This window comes from Gallus gallus, chromosome 18, assembly GCF_016699485.2.
Source record: "Gallus gallus isolate bGalGal1 chromosome 18, bGalGal1.mat.broiler.GRCg7b, whole genome shotgun sequence".
Taxonomy (NCBI): Eukaryota; Metazoa; Chordata; class Aves; order Galliformes; family Phasianidae; genus Gallus; species Gallus gallus.
Genome location: NC_052549.1, coordinates 2,069,393 through 2,089,949, shown reverse-complemented (window position 1 = coordinate 2,089,949; position 20,557 = coordinate 2,069,393). Strand labels below are relative to the sequence as shown.

At 49.0% G+C, this 20,557-nt stretch overlaps 1 protein-coding gene across 3 annotated transcripts in view; it reads left to right on the top strand.

The window, feature by feature from the left end:
- SHISA6 (shisa family member 6) overlaps positions 1-20,557 on the top strand; it is a 222,315-nt gene that overhangs the window by 7,203 nt on the left and 194,555 nt on the right. For all 3 annotated transcript variants that reach the window (XM_025141681.2, XM_015295241.3, XM_025141680.2), the window contains exon 2: positions 5,814-5,974. In XM_025141681.2, the coding sequence (XP_024997449.1) occupies positions 5,814-5,974 (161 nt within the window). The remainder of the gene's footprint in view (positions 1-5,813; positions 5,975-20,557) is intronic.

The following is a 20,557-nucleotide window of genomic DNA, read 5'->3' as shown; positions in this document are numbered from 1 at the left end:
TGTTTTGGTACAACTCCTACAATGCCCTGTCTGTTTCAGCTGTAATGTGAGTTCCACATACATGCATCCATACGTATGAGATAGTTATGTCACCTGTGTGCTTGTTTTATTTATTTTCACTGGGTGGTTCAGGAACACTTCCAGCCTCATCCTGGGTAGGGATCCCTCACTATGCCCATGGTTTTCAGTGAAATCTGTTCCTAAAGCTGCACTAAATTCCAGGAGCTTCATAGGTAATTCTTTCTTGGAAGACATCTGACCTTTCCTTGCAGCATTTATTTTCAAGAAAGAAAATTTCCTCGGTTTTGCTGGCTGTGGGAACACAATTGCTTCGTGCTTAGAAGGGTGTCCTCATGCTTCGTCCTTTTTCCTTTTTAACTAGTGCGTTCACCCATTCCCATACACACACACACACACACACACATGCATACTCAGGCACCCCGGTGTGTCCCTAGCATTACTGCAATGGCCATTTCCAGAGTTCCTCCCCAGAAACCCTGCTCTGAAGTTGCAGACGTTTCCATTTCTCACTGCAGGATCGTTACCTCTTCTGGTGTTGGGCACCTCCAGCTGCTGCCCAGTCCCTGCACCTTCAGAGCAGCATTTGGTATGAGAGAATCACATCCAGCCCCGTGCTTCTGGTGCTAAGAGCAGAGCTCTCCTGTCCCTTGGGGTGAGCCAGCTCACCGCTGGATAAATCACCTCTCACGGCTGAATTGCCTTTCTCTCTGGTTAGTAAGAGGGCATAGGGGAATTTTTAACCTCACTCTATTGTTTTAAGGAGTTGTAGTGAAATCCTGGCCGTGCTGAAGTTGCTTGGAGTTGTGCCACAAGCTCCATCACTGCTATGCTTTTAGCAGGCTTTTAGCTCAGCCAGATGCTGCTCTTTTTATTGTGCCCTGCCAGATCCATTTGGTCACTCTTTTTCTACTCTTCCCCAAGCTCACAGGGACTTGGAACAGGCCACTCTGTTTTCTAACACCCCCCCTCCTGACCCCACATGTGAGGAAGTCAGATCCCCAAGAGGATGGACTACTGCAGTGAATGTGTGTGTTCTCTGTCCCTGTATGTCTTTGGTCAGACACCCTGCCTTTTGGAGTACCAGCTCTATCTGGTGCCTGCCAGAGCTCACTGCAGTGGCAAATGCCAATGTGTGGCAAACTCACTTCTTAAAATACACACTGCTCACTATTTCAGCTTTTTACTTCTCCCTGTCTATGCAGGACCTGTTGATTTTTTTTGTTTTTGTTTTGTTTTTTATCTCTATCCTGAAAGGAGAGGGTTATACATGGACTGGAGACATCCCATTAAAAACGCTCCTTCCCCATTGCCTGTATGGTCTTTGCCAGCCCTGGGATGCTGATGCTGATGTTCTGTATTACTATAGATATATCCTACGGAAAGCTGTCAGGCAGCCAGAGATAGGAGGGATGTGCTTATCTGAGTGGAGCATCCTTGGCTGGTGGAGAGGGCACTGGGCTGGTGCTGTGGGCTGTGGTCCCAGCCATACCTCAAGCTGAGAGACCACAACAGGATCAGTGTTTCATGGTCCTGAAGGATCAGGTTCCTGATGGGAATTCCCTCTGCTGTGTTTTGAGCCCACTTCTTTGTAGTGTCCTGGGGCTGTGTCCTATGGGAGAGCGTGGTTTGGCTGCACAGCCTTCTCAGGATAGGTGAAGACGGAGGCAGTTCTGGGGATCTGTAGTCAAGTCCATAGCCATGCAGGCTGCCTGCAGTAGTGGCCCATTGGGTTTTGAATATCACTACGGATGGAGACCGACAAGAAGGAAACCTGTCTAAGTGTTCTGTCACCCTAAGTGCAAAACATTGTTTTCTTGTGCATAAATGGAATTTCCTATGTTTCAGTTTGTGCCCTTTACCTCTTGTCCTGTCATTGGTCACCACTGTGCTCCCTTCAGGCATTGGTGCACACTGAGGAGATCCCATAGAGCCTTCTCCAGGCTGAGCCCCAGCTCGCTCAGCCTCTCCTCCATACACAGTGCTTTAAGCCCCAAATCACTCCTGTGACCCTTCCCTCTGGGATGCCCACAGGGAGCCCAGCACTGCATGCAGCCCCACAGCTCTGTCTCATCAGCACTGAGCAGAGAGGAAGGCTCACATCCCTTATCCTGCAGAACCTTTGCTGGTTATTTACTGCCTTATTGAACAAAGAGGCCCCTCCAGCCCCTCCCCACATCTCCATGCTAAGACCAAGATTGAAGCCCAGCAGATCATGCCCTATCTGTTCTTCACTGTGGTTCGTTCCTCTCTGTTTCCCCATTTTATCATCCTCTGCTCACTTTCTCCTTGTTCTGTTCTGGTTTTCCATCACCCCTTGCTGTTGCCTCCCTCCCACCTTACATCACCCTTGAGTCATCCCTTCAGCAAATAATTCTGTTGGTTGCATCTTTCGGCACCAGGATCCCACCTAACACCCAGCCTTGCCACTCTCCTGCTTCCATCTCATTTATCCCACTGTATTTACAACAAGCCTTTTTCTTCTCCTCTTCTAAAATGGTCACAACTACTTCTTCACCCCGGGGTCGTCGTGTTCATCCCACTGTGATCCTCTCCAAGGAGCTCCCTTAGGCTACCCCTTGGAGTTAGGTGACACCTTCCCTGCTGCCATACCCACTACCTGGGACAGCCTGTCATCATCATAGCTCTGCTCCCACACTGCCAGTCCACCCAATGTCATTACCCCTGTGCTGGCTTTACCTGGAAAGAAGCGTTAGCACTCTCACTTAAATGACGTTAATGGAAAGGCTGTCAGAAATGGTTATCTCGGGATATGATGGTGCAGTTACGCAGCTCTGGCTGCTCCCTCTGTTGCCACAGGTAGCACATCCTGGTGAGAGAGGTTTGTTTTCCTGAGATAAGAGCTGCGTCATCACAGAGAGACGTCTGGAGTGCCTCGGCTGGGTGCAGGTGTGTAGGATGCTGTGACATCAGTGAGACTAATTGCACCTGAATGGCTGCACATGCAAGACCCAAATGTTTCAAGGGAGTGTTAACCCCGCTTGAAGCTTTTTCAGTGGATGATTAGAGTAGCTGCATCTGGAAGGCTTAACTTGACCACAGCTTTCCTCAGTGAGGTGTGACGGACCTTCCATTGGTGTGGGGATCAGCCCTCTGTGCTGAATGGAACTAAACTGGGTCACACACAGAGGTGTGATTGAGTTGACAAGGAACTGGCCAGCTTGATCCAAGTTTAACTTTGACCTCCACCTGTTCTGCTGCTTCTGAGCGGGACTTTTTTCTCCACAGACATTAAAGAAGAGGACAAAGTGAGCACTGAGGACATCCAGCTGTGTCCTGACCAGTGTGCTTGGGGCATAGCACCGTTACTGGTGCTGGTGGTGAGGAACGGTGGGCTCAGACCTTGCCTGTAACCCAGCATGGCTCTGTCAGGAGCGGCTCACAAGCGGAGGTATTACCCAGACATGTGCTTTGGCTCTCGTGGAGGGCAGCCTGCTCTGGGTTCAGCTTTCAGGTAGACAGTGACCAAAAGGATGGCTGGCTCCAGTCTGACCAGAACATATTCCCATTAATTACTTCAGTTATTTTCAATGAAGGGAAGCAAGCCGTGCTTACAGGAGGCAGGAAAGCTCTGTTCTCGGGACTATATCAACCCCCTTTCAGGGAGGCATAGGACTAGGAGAAAGGACAGACTAGGAGAGACGTGGTGACCAACAGTGTGCAGTGTGAACTCATCACGGGATGAGGTCAGAAGGGGTCTCTGGAGGTCCTTCAGCCCTTCCTGCAACTTGTGCTGCTCCCCTCATCCTTTTGCTGTGACACCTCCAAGAGCAGTCCGGTTCTGTTTGCTCCGCTGCACCCATTAGTGGGATGTGGATCCTCTCTTAGCCTGTCCTCGTCAGATTATAAACAAGCTCAGCTCCAGGGAGGACTGGTCTGTGCTCTGCCATCTCCATCCCACTGGTACGTCCAGCTCCACTTCCCACATCTCGGAGTTTTCTGCCCTATCTCTGCATTCCTCACCTTGCACAGCCCCATCTGAGTTACCCAACCCTTTTGCCCAGCTGGCTGTGTTGTATGAAGCTAAGTGGGATTTTAGTGTTATCTGTGCTCTCATCTTTTTCTGTGCTCTGAGTGATTGCACTCTTGACACTAAGAGTCTTTCACAAGTGCTCAGAATGAGCCCAAGCTGCTATGGGCCAGTAAATAATGGTCCTAATACCATCCATGGGATTGAAAAATTATTCTTTGCTTTTCTGTCCTGCCGATACCATCAGATGGACACCTGATGCTTAATATTTCTTGGGGATGTGTACTGAGGGTTCAGTTCTGCCAGCCTGCCATCTTTAGAGAAAGCATTGTCTCCAAAGGGACATACTGGGTGCTGAGCTCTGTGCTCTGATGCCCCTCTTTAATCCCTACGTGTAAGGATGTATGCACATATACACATCATGCAGTTGGTTGCAGCCTCTGTGTCTGCTCTCTCTACAAACAGGAAATAATCAAATAAGGATAAAAAGTATTCTTATTCTGCAGAAGGTGGTTGTGTACTGATGCTCTCCTCCTCTCAAGCCTCTGAGATCTTCCAGGAGTTCCTTTGGTAGTGCACCTTAGTGTTGCAATTCATTACATACAAGGATGGCAGCCTGTAAGGGAAATGATTTGGAAAATGGAATGGACTCAGGCACTACGCTATTTCTCACATAAAAGACCAAAAATATGGCATCTAAGGAATGATAGAAGGTATGAGCAACGGCACCATCATTCTCATCAATATGCAGTGAAGGGATTTCTCATTTCTTGGTACCTGAGGTGACATTAGGCAGATTCCCTCTGCCAAGAGAAAGGAACCTTTCGAACGCCATCATTTTCAAATGCCCATCCCTTAAAATCCACACAAGCCACCCCTTCCCCTTTCCCTGTGGCTCAAGAGATGGCTTGTGGTTGCACTGGAAAAATCAGTGTATTTCATGCTATAGTTGTTCCAATGTGTCTGTGATATTTGTGGAGGAAAAAATCTTTGAGTGTCCACTCATCCCAGGGGAAAATGCTGGATGCTGCTGAGTTCTGTGACATTTCTTTTCTTGGGGAATAGCAGACCTTAGAACCATTAAAGGAGTCTCTAATGGACAAATAGCTAATGATGGGAGAATAGCTGTGTTGACGTTAACCCATGAAAATGTTTTTAGTTCTTTTCTTATGGACTGCTTGTTGTACTCTGAGAAGCCCACCCTCATCACTGTTGTGTATTGAGGTCCTAGCAGGAAAAGTGAGGATTTATGGAGTGTGGGGACTGCATGTATGGAGTGTGGGGACTGGACTTGTTGTGTGATTCAGTCTTAGACCAACAATAACCAAGTAAATCATAGAATCAGAATCCTAGAATGGCCTGGGTTGAAAAGAACCACAATGATCATCTCATTCCAACCCTCCTGCTATGTGCAGGGTCGCCAACCAGCAGACCAGGCTGCCCAGAGCCACATCCAGCCTGGCCTTGAATGCCTCCAGGGATGGGGCATCCACAGCCTCCTTGGGCAACCTGTTCAGTGCGTCACCACCCTCTGGGTGAAAAACTTCCTCCTAATATCCAACCTAAGCCTTCCCTGTCTCGGTTTAAAACCATTCTCCCTGTAACTTCATGCGGCAGACATTCACACACACAAAGAATCTGAGCTTTTAGGACAGATTTTGTTGTTGTTTTGTTGCTTTTTTTCTGCTTGTGGTAGAAATGGGAGCACTGCGGGTTTCATGCAGCAGCTCTGGAAGTGAAGATGCTGAATGCCATTCCGCCCGTTTTGTGAAAATATGTTTTTTTTTTCCCTCTCTCTCCTCAGGGCTCTGGCTGACATCTTAAGGCAGCAGGGACCAATCCCAATAGCACACTGTGAAAGAGAAACTATCTCGGCCATAGATACCTCCCCCAAAGAAAACACTCCAGTCCGGACATCTTCCAAAAACCATTACACCCCTGTGCGCACCTCCAAGAGCAATGCAGGTAAGTGCTGTGTTCTGCTCTCCCTCCCGAGCTGCTTGTGCCCATGCTTTGTTAGGAGTCAGCAGGACACCACACTTGACTACAGCAGAGTTTGAAACCCAAAATTAGGATTATAAACGGTTTTCCAAGGCGATCAGATAGAGTGGAGCTGTGCAAGGATTCTTGGTGATGATTCTGTAAGGTTTTTGCTGAGCAGGGTAGCTGTTCTCTCTGGGCGTCTTAAAAATTCCGAATCAGCGAGGTATGAATTCAGCTCGTACCAAAATGCTTGTAATAAGCTCAGAACACTGTGTATTTCCAGCCAAACACACGTGCTGTAAAGCATAATTGGCCTCTCCACGTGCAGCAGCTGAGAAGGGAGACATCCACATAATGGGGCCCATCTCTTCCATTTGGGTGAACCACAGGCGTGTGCCAAGAGCACAGTGTGGGAGGTGACCCTGGTGGTGTCCCAGTGGCTGAAGGACAGTGGCTTGAGGTCCTCCGGGAGCACTGGCCTGGGGGTTAAGACACACAGATGTTTTTTCTGGGTTCTACTGCTGGGTGAACTTGGGCAAACCACTCTGTTCAGTGCCTTGATTTCCCCCATGGAGCAGGATGCTTGCCTCTTAGGTAAAGAAGTGGCTCTGATTTGTTTAATGCTTTATGTATTGATAATTGTCAGAACAATGCCTCGGTGGTTGCTGACCATCTTCGTTAAGTGGGATGTGGTAGGCTTCCTATCACTTCCCATCTCTCAGCTGCAACTGGATGTGTGCCTCAAAGATATGCCCTCATTCAGTCACAAGCTATTCGGCTTCCCACAGAAGTTTCTGGATGGCATCTCCCAGCCCGTGTCACCCAGCGATCAGGGGGCTTCTGCTGATGGTCCCTTCTGGGGGAGCAGGGCTGCTCTGTGACCTGCAGGGCTCAGTGTGCTCCCCTCTGTGCAGGAAGGGCCATGGCTGGGGGCACCGACTGCTCCCATGGCCTCATTGCAGTGACTGTTGGAAGGGTTGGGCTGCATTGTGCATCACCCTACAGAGACAGAACCAGGTGACTGTCTTCTCTGGAAGGCTCCTTTGCTGCTGGGAACAAAATAATTTCCCTGAGAAGACAGAAGGATTTCTTTTCTTTCCAGTTTTTGCTTAGAGGCCAGTGAACTCTGTAATTTTTTTATGCCGAGGAATTATACATGTGAAATGAAATGTTGGGCTGGAGAATGGAACATGAGCTGAATTGTCTGCAGGAGGAAGGTGCTTTTGCAAATCTGCTGGCTCGTGAGAGGCCGTGTGCTTCTGCCCAAGGAGAGAAACACAAGAAGTGAGGGTTTGTGGCCAGGGAACAGGTAGAGGCTGCTCTGGAGAGCAGCTCTGACACAAACCTTGTGAGGAGGCAAACACCTTGTCTCTTCCCATTGACTCCAGTGGCAGAGCAGGCATTGGTCAGGGAAGGCAGAGATGCAGATGAAATTCCTTGCTTCCAGCTAGATACTGGAAGCCTGAATTATGTCACATTTATGCACTGCCAAGGCTGAAAAAAGGGAAATGGGAAGGTTTGAAAGGGAAATGGTTTATTGCAGTGCTCCTCTCTGGTGTCTGTCGCTGGCTTCAGTGGATGCTCTTAGGGCTTAAGAGGCACCCAAAGATGCAAGGATCAGAGAATGGGTACATCAGTGGGATACTGGCACAGATATTCACAAATCCAGGTGGGGAGGAGAGGGACTTTGCTTCCAGCCCAGTCTGCCACAGCCACTGGCAGCTGGAGGGGCCACTGATCTCATGTGCCTGGGAGAGCCACTTGGAATCACTGTCCCCCTGAGCCCTGGCCAAGCTGGGAAGGGAAATCTTGCTCCTGTAGTTTGCTCAAAAAGAACTTGTTCCTGGCTCAGTTTTGCCCATTATTAACATGTTCTCATATATCAGCGGAGACAGAGAGCTAATCACTTACAAAAGATCACGAGCTCATAAAACAGCTATACAGTTAATGCTTTTTTATACTGTTTCATTTGCAGAATAGGGCAATGCTCCATCATAACTGTACTTGATTACTCAGATTATTGTGTGAATCAGAAAACTGTATGAGTGAATTCTGAAATCTTTAAGGCTGGGGGAGAAGGAAAAGTTGGAGAACAAGATTGGGTTATAGCATGTTAAATTAGAAGAGAGCTGTTAAGCCCCAGCATGGCAGTAAAAGAGGGCTCACTGTCCATCCTTGCTTTTTGAAAATAAGATATTTTTTTAAAAAAAGGAGAGAATGAGAAAAAGCTGAGGATGGAGAGAGAGACAATAGCATGTAGTAGTAGGACCCAAAGAAAGCAGTGCTCGCTGGTGCTATAAATTGACTTAAGAAAACCACAGCTGTAGTGGGGTCTGAAGCATCTGCACTGCTGGCTGTACTTTGTCTCAGGTCTCCAGGATAAGAGAGGTTAAGCAACCAGAAAGGGCTATAGCTCTTACATATAGGCTGAGACTGAGCTTTATATTTGTTTTGCTTGGAACTCGTGTTTCCAAACCTATGACTGGAAGAGTACCCTTAAGTCTTGCTAAATAAACCATAGCTTTATTTTGTCCTCAGCCTCGTTTGGTGTCACTGAACAGAATGATGGTGGTGACAGTGACAAATGGAGGTGGCCTGTGCCCAAGGCAACAGAGTCCATGCAAAGCAGTGTGAGCAGTGCTTTGAGGGCATGGTCATGGTGCACGATGTGCTGGCGCTGCCTGGTTCTTCCTGGGGCAGTTGTGGAGCAGTGCCCACCTCCCTCTGCCTCCATCCATTGCAGGTGCCCAAAGGGGAGCTTAAGACCAAGGCAGACACGTGGAGGAGTCCTCACTCAGGTGGTTTTAGAGCAATCAGAGCTCTGCAGTGGGGCGGGAGGGCTGGTGTTAAGTGTGGTCTGCATTGCTCCGCTGAGATTTGAGACAGAAGGACTCAGGTCTAAGTGATGCTTTTAGAAAGGGAAGGAGAGTAAGTAGGGATCTTTGTCCTAAACATGGGGAGTATTACCATGGGGACCATTCTCTTCTGGTAAGGATGATGGCTTTCAAGGCTTCAGCCTGCTGCCTTACAGCTGCCACTTTCCTCAGGTGTTAGTTAGAAGGAAAAGGCATTTCTTCTTGGTGGTCCCGGGTGTCTGAAGGGCTTCCCCCCAGACATTCTTGCCTCTGAGAATCCTGCTGAAGTCCTTTTGGGATAGCAGAGAGTGGTTCATCTCTGCTTCCCTCCACCCTTCCTGCGGCTGACATTTCTCTTCCTGGCTTTCACACGGTGCTGCTGTTTCGGTGGTGGGAGTGCTTTGCAGATAAGGAAAGCTGAAAGCCGTGCCTACAGATTGCTTGGGTCAGAGCACACTTCTCCAGCTGTGCACCGCCTAATTAGTATGAGCTACAGTGCTGTCTGTAGACAGGAACGTTCCTCTAGCCCACACAGACCTCCTGTTAGTTCCGTTTGCTATTGTGAGTAACAGGTAAAGTATGATGAGGCTGAGATTACAGAAGATCCCTCTCATCTTGCTATCTATTGGCATTTTTAGTGTCACCATCACAGTCGCACCTTTAGGGCTGTTGGAAGGACAGCTCTGGTCGTGTTTCCCCAGTGTTCTCTCCTTGGCCTTGGTACCTCTCCTGACATCTGCTGTGAAGGTTGGTGCCATTCCTTTGTTCAGCAGATGGCCAGCAAACATAGACAGGAACGGGGAGGGATAGGAGTAAGGTCAGTAGTTTCCAGGGGCTTGGAAAACATCGGACATTGGCAAGCAATGTAAAGAGAGGAGCTTGGGTTTTCCATGGAGGCAGGCGCTGTGTTTGGCACAAGGGGCAGAGAAACTGGTGGCATTGCTTCTGCATTGTCCACAGTCCTCTGATGTGTCAGAAAAAGGTGTGGGCAGTGCCTGTGACAGTGATGCTGATGGCCTGTAGCATTTGTGGTTGCCATAACATTTCAGCTTGGACCGCTATCTCCAGTGCCGGTGGGTACTGGAAAGCCTTCTGAAAGTCAGATGGAAGGAGTTGGTTGGCTTTCATCCCAAAATGCAGTTGAGCAAAGCAACTGCAGGAGATGTCAGATTGGAGGTTTCTGACTGCTTAGGTGGGCAAGCAGCCAGTTTGTACTGACTGCCATGCAGGTAGGCACGGGCCCTTTCTTCTCTTGCTCTCATTCTGGTTCTTCCGTACCAGCACTTCTTCATACCATGCAGTTGAGAAGGGGTGTACTCAGCACCATCAGATGACATGGGAAACTCTGCGGAAGGGGAATCTCTCCAAATATGTTCAGGACAAGGGTGTCCTTGCTGCAACCATGCAGTGCTTTCAGTGACGGAGATGTCACCTACCCAAGCACGGGGCAGCTGGGTAAAACCTGTGCCTGGACTGATGCTGCTTCTCATTACCTGCAGGGTCAGGAGGATGGAAAGGCAATGACAAAACTTTTGAGCTTGGAGAAGGGAATCTGGCCTAATTTTGTATTCTTTTGTTCTATTAATTCTCTGAATACCACATGACCTCATCGACAGAATATGCTGAGTTAGGTCTGAAACCAGCCCCAGACATGCAGGTGAAGAGCTGACCTCAGGGCTAGGCTGAGATCATTTGCCAGTGCAGAAAATTCACCTGCCATAGGGCTGGGGGTGCCTGCAGGTGTGAAGCACAGCCCACAGACAGGATTACGGCTTTGAATGCAGCAAACAACACAGCCTAATGCTCTGATTAGCCTGATATATCTGGGGAAGGCTTTTAATAAGCCATTTGAATCAGGATGTTCCAGAGATGTACATATTCAAAGTGCTGTTTTCAGCGGCGCCTTCCACCCAGAGGCATCCTCTGAGCTTGTTCTGCATGTGAACAAGTGCAGGAGAGGCCTTTAATCTTTATGGAAATTGTAGCTAACATCTCTAACCAAATATAGGCAGAGCAGCACAAGGAGCGCATCCATCCCAACCACAGCACAGGACAGGAGCTGTGTGGGCCGGCATGCACACCCCCATAAGGGCAGTGTGAGCGGAGGCTCAGGTCTCCTCCACATTATCCAGGTCTTATTCCATCCACCCCTCCTCCTTCCCCATCCCTCCTCTCCCCCAGGGCTCCAGCTGCTCTCTGCTTTGGATTGCTTCCTTTATTCATTCAGCGAATCCTCCAGCTTCTCCCCCAAATCCCCAGCAAGTATTTGAATTAATTTACCAAAGATCAGTGTCGAAATGTATGTCGAAGGCGTTCAAATTCCCTGCTGCTTCACAGTTTGTGTTGTCATTTACAGCTGTTCAGGGGAATACAAAGCAGGTGTAAAATGATCCCCCAGTCCCCACAGTAGCATTTTACAGCCCCTGTGCTCCATTGTAAGAAGCTAGTTAAGGTGCAGGGGGGGAGAAGAATTAGGGAAACTGCCTGGAAAACACTCAGAGTGTTCCAGGAGCAGGGCTTTTCTTTTCACTGTACTCCTAGAGAGAAGCAAACAGCTCCAGAACCTCTAGGATCTGCAGAAGATAGGGCAACTCGAGGCCCCTCCATCTGCTCCTCCTCCAGGCACACCTCTGTTGCGGTTATCCCCAGCCCTTCCCACAGCTTTCCCACCCAAGAAAATCCCAAATGGGTTAATGCTCTTTCTGAACAGCCAGGAAATGTCAGCTTTTTCTGTCTCAGAGCATTCTGAGTTACTCAGCATCCTGGCATTTGGGATGTCATTGCCAAAGGGAGGATCAGTCCAGCAGAGAGCGGGGGTGAGGGGGTGCTGCCAGAAGTGGGGCAGGGCAGCTGAGTTAGGACGCTGGCTGCCGTCTCCTTTACTGTGGGGTGCTGGGCTGTTCACCTGTATAGGAGCTAGGCTAGACTGTGCCAGACAACTCACGTATTCACTCAGTTGTGCTGGGGCAGCTGAGCCCATCCTGCCCTTTGCGGCAGTGCCAGTCTCCAGTTCAGAGGTGGGAAAAGGGATCACGGAGAGGCAGGCAGTGTTACTACCTTGGCTTCGAGATAAATGCCCCAAATCTTATCCCTGGGTCATTTATGCCTCGGGACCACCGCCTTCCCACCACATGGCCCTGCTGCTGGACGTGTGCTGCTGGGTGCATGGGTCCCACAACCCTGCTCTCAGTGCCCGGTTTCTTTTGCATGCAGCACAGAGGCACAAACCTGGCTCCTTCGGCCTTGCATCTCAGTGATCAATGAGAGCTCTGAAGCCTGTGCTGGAAAGCAAGCATCTTGTCCCAAAGTATTTGGAACCCGAGAGAAGGGGTGGGTCAGAAAGTCAGGTACATGAGCCACAAAGCTGTCTCTCATGAGCTTCACACATGGGAGATCCACCTGGTTTCAAGCAGACCTGTTAAACTGGGCGCTCTTTCTTTGCTTATCTCATTTTCTGGACATCTTCTCTTCCTCCAGCTGCAGCCAGAGGTTGGGAAATGCCGCCATGGGGCTGTTCAGCTGTGGAGAGCATAAGGACATAGCACACACTGCCCACCAGCAGCAACAAGTCCCTGCACTGCACGGCTGCCTCCATCCTCCCCCCACCAGGCTGGGTCTGCACCTACCCCTGCCTCCAGCCATTGATTCCTTCTGCTCTCCTGAGCATTCCACCGAGCTGTAAAGTTTTATGGCAATCAGTGCAAAGGAACCTTTGGGAAAACTCTGCCCCACTAACAAGCCCCATGAGGCAGCAGAATATCCCCACTGCAAATGTACGTTGGGTGAGCGCATTGGAGAACGAAAGGCGACGGCGTTTACAGCATGTTGTGTCTCACTTCCAAATATTTGTGCTGACTGATGTCAGGGTTTCATGCATCAAAGCAGCTAACGAGTGACAATGTTTTAAGCAATTTTTAAAGAAGTCTTCACTGCGGAGAAAAACATGGGTAGGTGGAGTGCGTGTGTGTGTACACACACAAATAAATATAGGATCTGGGTAGTCTTGATACTCATGTGAGCCACATAGCCCTGACAGCAGCAACATCCAGAGCTGCAGGATAAATATTAGGCCCCTGGTAAAAGTGTTTTGGTGGAATTTAGCATTCGTTGGGCAGAGTGCAGTCCCAGAGCCACAAGGCCAGGCACAGCAGTGCTTATCATCCACAGCGATATCCAGAAATGCGAGGTTACTATGGGAACAGCATCCTTTTTTAAGAGAGACTAATACAAGTTGTGAGCAGGAGGGAGGATTAAGCACATAGATTTACTTTGAAACAAAGCCTCACAGGGAAACTCAGCTCGCTGAAAACAAGACAGCAGAACGCATGGAGAAGGGGGAAACTGACTGAATCAGACTTTTCTAGCATTAATGTGGGAAGAGCGTCTGGGTGGCTGATCACAGAGTCACAGAGTAACAGCACTGTAGGGGTTGCAGGGGACCTCTGGAGATCCCCCAGTCCAGCCCCCCCCAAAGCAGGTTCCTTACTGCACGTCGTACAGGAAAGTGTCCAAATGGGTTTGAATATCCCCAGAGATGGAGACTCCACTACCTCTGTTCCGGTGCTCTGTCACCCTCACAGTACAGAAGCTTTTTCTCGTGGTCAGATGGAGCTCCCTGAGTTCCAGTTTGCTCCCATTGCCCCTCGTCCTGTCGCTGGGCACTGCTGAAAAAAGCTTGGCCCCATCCTCCTGATTCCCGCCCACTAGATATCGATAAGCACTGATATGGTCCCCTCTCAGCTTTCTCTTCTCCAGACTGAACAGCCCCAACCTCTTGGTTTGAGCCAGCATGCTTGTCTATTCGTCCCACCGAGCCCCAGGTTCACAGGCAGCTCCATGGCTGCTGGGCAGAGGTGTCCATGTCCTCCCTCCCTGCATGCTGACTCCATGCTATCACATCCAGAATTTTCCAGAGTTCATTTTTGACCCCACGGTGTCTTGCTGTTAAGTGTTTTAGTTTTCAGCTCCTCAGTACTTTCCATAGGGAAAAAAAAGAGAAGCAGGTAAGCCTGCTGCTATGCCCTGTGCTATCCCGCAGCGCTGCTGGGCACTGGCAAAGGGTAAAATCATTCCTGCAGCAGGTTGGCTTGTCCCTGTCTGCCCCCATGTGTAGTGCTGGATCAATTATTGTTTGTAAAATGCATTAGATCTTCAGATGAAAGGCAGAAACACAATGTTTTCTTCCATTAATCAGAGCAGTTTAGAGAAAACATCAATTTAAAATGTTAAAGCCAATTTGCAACTTGTATTGACAACAATTAAATTGGCCTCCAAGAAAGTAATGCAAGTGCTTGATTTTGACACTGTGAGGAATGAAATCTTTATAAGGACTTTATACTTGTTGACTTTCTCCCATTTCATGATTGCTGATCCTATCACGCTATATAAACAAAGGTGAGGAGCTGGAAACAATCTTCCAATTAAGAACATATCTTAATCACTACGCTCTCCTTCCCCTCTTATTGGACCCCAGCCCAAATATTGTGACTCAATCTATGTTCTGCTTTCATCGCTCTCAGCTTCCTTTTTTTTTTTACCGCCCAGCTGGCTTTGCTGCCTTAAAATGATGCAGAAGTGTTCTGAAGCAAAGCTTCTCCCCTTTACCCTTTATTCCTGGCATTACAGCAGAGGTGATGATCTCACAGATGACCACTGGCCACCACCTCCATGAGGAGCAGTTCCATGGTGTCCATCCCAGCTCCCACCCCAGTTGCAGAGCATCATTCCCGGTTCCCAGCCCAGTTCTGTGCCGTCCATCCCAGTTCCATGTCATCCAGCCCAGTTCTATGGTGCCCATCCCAGTTCCCATCCCAGCTCCATAGTGTCCGTCCCAGTTCCCATCCCAATTCCCATCCTAGTTCCATAGTGTCCATCCCAGTTCCCATCCCAGCACTGCAAGGCCATCATGTCCATGTCTTCCAGCTCTGTGTACAGAGAGGTGAGAGCAAAGGTGATAGCAGGGGGGTCATGGTTGGATTTCCATAAATCACCACAGAAGCAGGTATTGAACAGCTGATCCGACATCCAGAAAAATAAGTTTCAGAATCTTTTAGCAGGGGAAGTGGAAGCATCTCAGCAGAAGATATCACTCACCAGGCTGAAAACCTAGCTGATTTGTGGTTTTAGTCATCTGAATCCTTAGAAGTTTTGCCTGTTCTCTCTTACTGCCCTGCCTCAAGCTCTGCTCAGCCAGAGCAATGAATGAGGAGCTTCTGCAGGGCTGTCCCCCATTCCTTTCAGCTGCGCTCTGTACATGAGGCAGTTGGCTTCTCCTTCCCGAGGCTCACATCTGTGGGTATTCCCACCTTCTGTGATACTCCAGGGCTGTTTTCTGAAGGCTTTCAGCAGGAAAGCTTTTCTGGATTGAATGACAGCGGGAGGGTTTGGCTCACATTGAGGATCTGGAGGCAGCTTTTATTGTTGGCTGCAAACAGCTTTTATCGTCGTGCAAGTCCCTGTTCCTTCTGGCAAACCAGCCGTGTGTGTGCAGCTCAGGGACTTCGTGCATCTTGCCTCCCTTCCTCTGCTCGGAAGCTTTATTACCCTCAGACCATCCTACCTGTTGCAGGTAGCTGGAAGGACTCCCCTGTGGCTATTTATATGGGCGTACTTAAAGAGGGAACGATCCCCTTCTCCATAAAAGGACAAATGTAACTGCTCTTTCTGATTGATTTAAAATATTTGAGCAGGAAGGAAATGGGATTACATCTGTCACAATCCTACTTACCATCGGGGAAGTTAATGGAAAGATTCCTTCTGACTCTCCTGGGTTTTGGACAAGGCTTATGCTGCAACATTAGCAAATAATGTAGTTCACATCTCATCAAATCCTTCCCAGGAAAATAATTCTAATGCATGGGGATGGCCTTTTGCAGCTTCCTTCCCAAATCTGTCCCTGGCTTGTCAGCTGTGCCAGCACCTCTATCTTCCTGTGCTAAATCACTTCTATGGATAACTGTTGCTCTGCAAAACAAACCCCACAGATGATGTTCATTTGCTGCCAGTCACAGACCAGTGCACCAATGCCTGAAATAAGCACGCTGAAAAGGCAGTAAGATAAATATTCGTTCCCAGGCGTATGTCTTTCTACCCAGTATCTCCAAACTGCAGGAATGCAGCCTCTGTGGCACTGCCTTTCATCTCACATCTCTCCTCCCTGGATCCACAGTTTTTCCTACCAAGAAATCATTTCTCAGCAAGCTCCACAGGCTGGGTGCAGCTATACTGGCTACATCTTGTTTGCCAGAGGAATGTGAAATCCAAATCAGTCCTGGAACCATACAACAAATCTCTGTACTGCTCACACAGGCAGCCTGCACTCAGAATTCAGATACCTACCCACCCTCCTTGCAGCAAGCAGTGCTATGGCCCTTATAGCATAGCTGTCTTCAGGGGAGTTTGGGAGGAATTAGCCCTTGTGTTAACTAGAGGATGCAAGAAGGACGATGAGGTGTCCATGCTGTAGACTAAATGCTGTATTAGGCACACAGAAGTTCTCAGGCTACTGGAAATCATAGACAAAGAGTGCACTTCCACGTTGCCCAGCTCAGCAGAACAAGTGTTTCTACTAAATCCCACTTAAATATTAATGTATTCAGTGATCAGGAAGCAAGCAGGGGAAGGGAAGTTGAAAGGGCTCTTTGTGTGCAGGAGGCACTCAGGTGGCTCCAGCTGCTGCCATCTCCGAGGCATCCCCCAGCTGCTCTGGGGCTGAGCGTTGTGGATCTCAGAGCTTTTCACCCCACTTCTCAGGTTTCTGAGTGCCCTCACTGCATCACGTCAGTGCCTGGTACTAGCAGAGCTACAGCTAGGGTTAGGGTTGTGAAGGTGGAAGACAAGCCTCCCTGTCAGACATACCTACCTTTGTGTCCTTTTCCTTTTGCCCTCGGTCTCTCTGCCGTGGCATAGGGCAGCACTAGAATCTGAGTTAATCACAGAATCATAGAATTCCAGAATGACTTGGTTTGGAAAGGATCTTAAAGATATCTAGCTCCCAGCCCTGCTGTGGGCTGGCTGCCCCCCCAGCTCAGGCTGCCCAGGGTCCACCCATGGCCTTGGTCACCTCCAGGGATGGGGCACCACAGCTCTGGGCAGCAGTGCCAGTGCCTCACTGCCCTCTGAGTAAAGAATTTTCACCTCAAATCTAACCTAAATCGTCCTTCTGTTACTTTAAAGCCAATATCTCTTGTCCTGTCACCACGCTTCCTTTCGAAGAGTCCCTCCCAGCTGTCCCATAGGCCCCTTCAGCTACTGTAGGCCACAGTGAGGTCTCCATGGAGCCTTCTCTTCTCCAGGCTGAGCAATCCCAGCTCTCTTTATTAACAGAAGAGGAGCTACATCCTCTGATCATCTTCGTGGCCCTCCTCTGGACCCACTCCAAAAGCTCCTCATCTTTCTTGTGCTGGGGGCCCCAGATCTGGACACAGTGCTCCAGATGGGACCTCATGAGGGCAGAGCAGAGAGGGACAATCCCCTCTGTGCCCACTGCCAGCCTTCTGCTGACACAGCCCAGGATACCACTGGCTTTCTGGGCTGCAGGAGCACACAGCTGGCTCATCTCCAGTTTATCCTTTATCAGAACCCCCATTTAGTCCACTGGTGTTCCAGACAATCACATTACACCTCTACTTCAGTTGGAGTATGCTTAGACTGTCTACATGTTGCAGCCAAACCCCAGTCTCACAGCATGACCTCTGGTGGTCCTCCTGCCTGATGCAGAAATGCGTCAGCTCCTGCATCCAGAAAAAAGCTGGGCTTTCCTGTTATCAGTGGTATTATTTCTCTGGTCTGGAGGTGGGAGTTAAACTCTCCCACAGTGACGCACTTCTCAGTGGTGTATGACTGAGAGCATCACAAAGGTTTCTATTGAAACTTGTGTCCCACTGTGCAGGCTCATAGCAGGCTTCAGGTCCTACAGTAACCTCCTTTTCAACATCCCCATAATTATTTCACCCATGATTTCTACTGAATTCTCCCTCCTCTCCCAGTGCTCAGTGCCATGGACATATTTCTTTGCCCCTCTCCCTAGGAGCACGCAGCTCGTTGTGCCCGATTTCCCCTTTGTGTTGCTGCTGCAGACTCTGCTACCTGTGCTGTGTCCAGTTGCACATCCTGTACCAGAATTCCAGTTCTGTTTCCTTTTGTTCCGGGCTCCAGGCAAAGCCATTTGTGTCACTCACTCCTGACTACACCCCACAGCTTTCCAGCCCCAGCACACTGCTATTTCATCTGGTCAGGTTTCTCCCGAATGCCTCCTCATCTCCCCTTTGCGCACTCCGCATTTCATTGCTACTTCCCTACGTGCTGTTGTGTCAGCTCCTCTGTCTGTCTCCGTTTCTCTGAGCGTACTTTGTGTGGATGCAATGTGAGAAATCAACATTTTTGCATAAGATTGCTGAGATTTTCAGCCGGGATCTCGGGGGGTGAGCACCACAGTCAGAACGGGTTCAGCATCAGTGTGAACAAGGAGTACAAGTGCCCAAGGCAGGACAGGTGAGGAGCACCAGCACCAGTGATAGCAGACTTACCCAGACAGTATGCTCCATCAGAAGTGAGCAGATGGCACAATGAGTGGGTCCTGCTGCTATTAATTTGTGCAGCTTAGTAGCCAGAGGAACAAGGGGCCAGCAGCAAAGGTCTGGTTCCTTTTCTGTAGGAGAACCCCATGATTTTGATGTATTTGCTTCTTCTGGTGATTGGACTTCTTCGGTGTTTATAACCTTGAGGCTAAGAGCTGCTTCCCTGCCTTTGGCACTGAGGGACATCCTGTGGCTGCCTGGGGAGTGCTGCTTTCTGCACAGAAGTACAAATGTTGCTCTTTAACTCTCACCTTTCTGCTGTCACCACATGCACACATGTCTGTGTGTGTCCAAATTCAAAGGCAGATGTGCTTTCTTAGGAGCTGACAGACCCCAACTGTCCAGTCGTGCCACAGGGATTTAGCTCTGCTCACACAGACGTGGTCCCAACGTTGCATTAAGTTGCAGGATGACACCTGTGAACATGGGCTTAACATAATTGTCACAACGGTACTTGGTGGAGCTAATGAAATATTTACCTTTGAGCAGCTGTAAGATCATTAATGTTTCACTGTCTGCTGCCAGCCAGCCCTTCATGATTTACAGTCTTGAATTGTGCATGAGGCTAATTGCACTGCCCTCCATAAATCAGGCACCCAGGCTTTCCTGGGGCACTTTTAATTAGCAAAAAACCCTCCGCCCTGCTGTTGAGAGCATCCATGGCAAGCAACCAGGAGATGGAGGCTGGCCCAGCCCATGGCTTCCCATCTCAGAATCCTTCTTACCATCAGAGTGGGAGAGGTTCCAATCTGGGATTGCTCTTAGCGCTGGGATCAGGATGGTACCTCCAGCTCTGCTGCAGGGAGCTCTGTCCTCAGACAGCTCTGATGCATGATGCAGGGACTTCCCCTCTGCCAGAGAAAAGGAGGCTTTATACCAGAAATTAGTGTATTTTTTTAATCCTGTCTGATGTCCTGAGTTACCTTTGCTGGGTAGAGTGGGATGTGAAGACCGAGGGGGTTCTCAAAGAAGTTCTTCCAAAGAAACAGGACACCAGGAATCTCCTCTGATTTTTCTCAGAACTCATGATTAGTCAAAGTGTTGCGATGCCATGCTTGGAGAACTGTCCCTAAAAGCAAAACACAGTAATTTCATAGCAAGTAACATGTTTGGGGCATGCAGTACTGCTAGAGAACTAAGGCAGTTTGTGTATTCAAAAAAGGAGGATGTTCAGGGAAGGCAAAACCACTGGCAAATGGCTTGATGAAATCTGAACTGATGTTCCTGGCACCAGAGGAACAGGAGATTCCCATGTACTGATGGTGCAGGGGCTGTATCTGAAAGGCTCCATAACACTAAAGGGTCACTGATGTTCTGTATAGAAAGGGAAGGGATTTTTAAGGAGTTCGGTCTAACCATTTAATCAGCTTTTGTGCTGGATGAGAGGAAGGAGGTGAATGCAATGCTCGTCTATAGAAAGTCTTTACAGATGATGCAGGGAAAGTGAAAGACGAGCTGGTAGAGCAGGTGCACTGTGAGGGATTACAATAAAATGAGGCAAAAGAGTTGAGATGGCTTTTGTGAAAGGAAGATGTGCATTGTGAGTCTGCAGGCACACTGTGAGGGAATCGACAGACAGGTGATGGAAGTGGTTCTGTCAACACAGCACAGACATTTTCCTTCAGAAACTGTCAGCGAGGTCTTTCATCAACAGTGCTTTCAAATAGCATGGGATAGGAGGAAAGGGCTTCTCAAGAATTAAGAAGAGATGAAAGGATAGAACGCAATGAATGAGGACAACCAGTCAGGTTTTACATGGGGCAAGCATTATTGGAGTGCTAGAAGATCTGTTCAGGGATATGTGCTGTTCAGTGTGCTGTTGAGTGATCTAGAAAAGATGTGTGGTGTGGTGACAAAGGGTTGTGTGTGATGTGGGTTTATTCTGAACTCTCACGTGTGAAGCTGACAGCTTGGACTTAACTGGGTGGAGACAATCACCTAACAGAAAGATTTCCAGCAGGAGGGAGAGGGAGACCATCCTGTTGGTGCACAGCCCAGGAGTGTTGAGCACCTCGATAGGGATTTATGCTGCAGTAGTTCTGACTTCACTTTTGTATTTAGTTGTTCAAAATATGAAGTCTTGCAGAACACGCGCTCTGTATTTGCAATGGTTCAGGCTGTCCAAGTCTGCA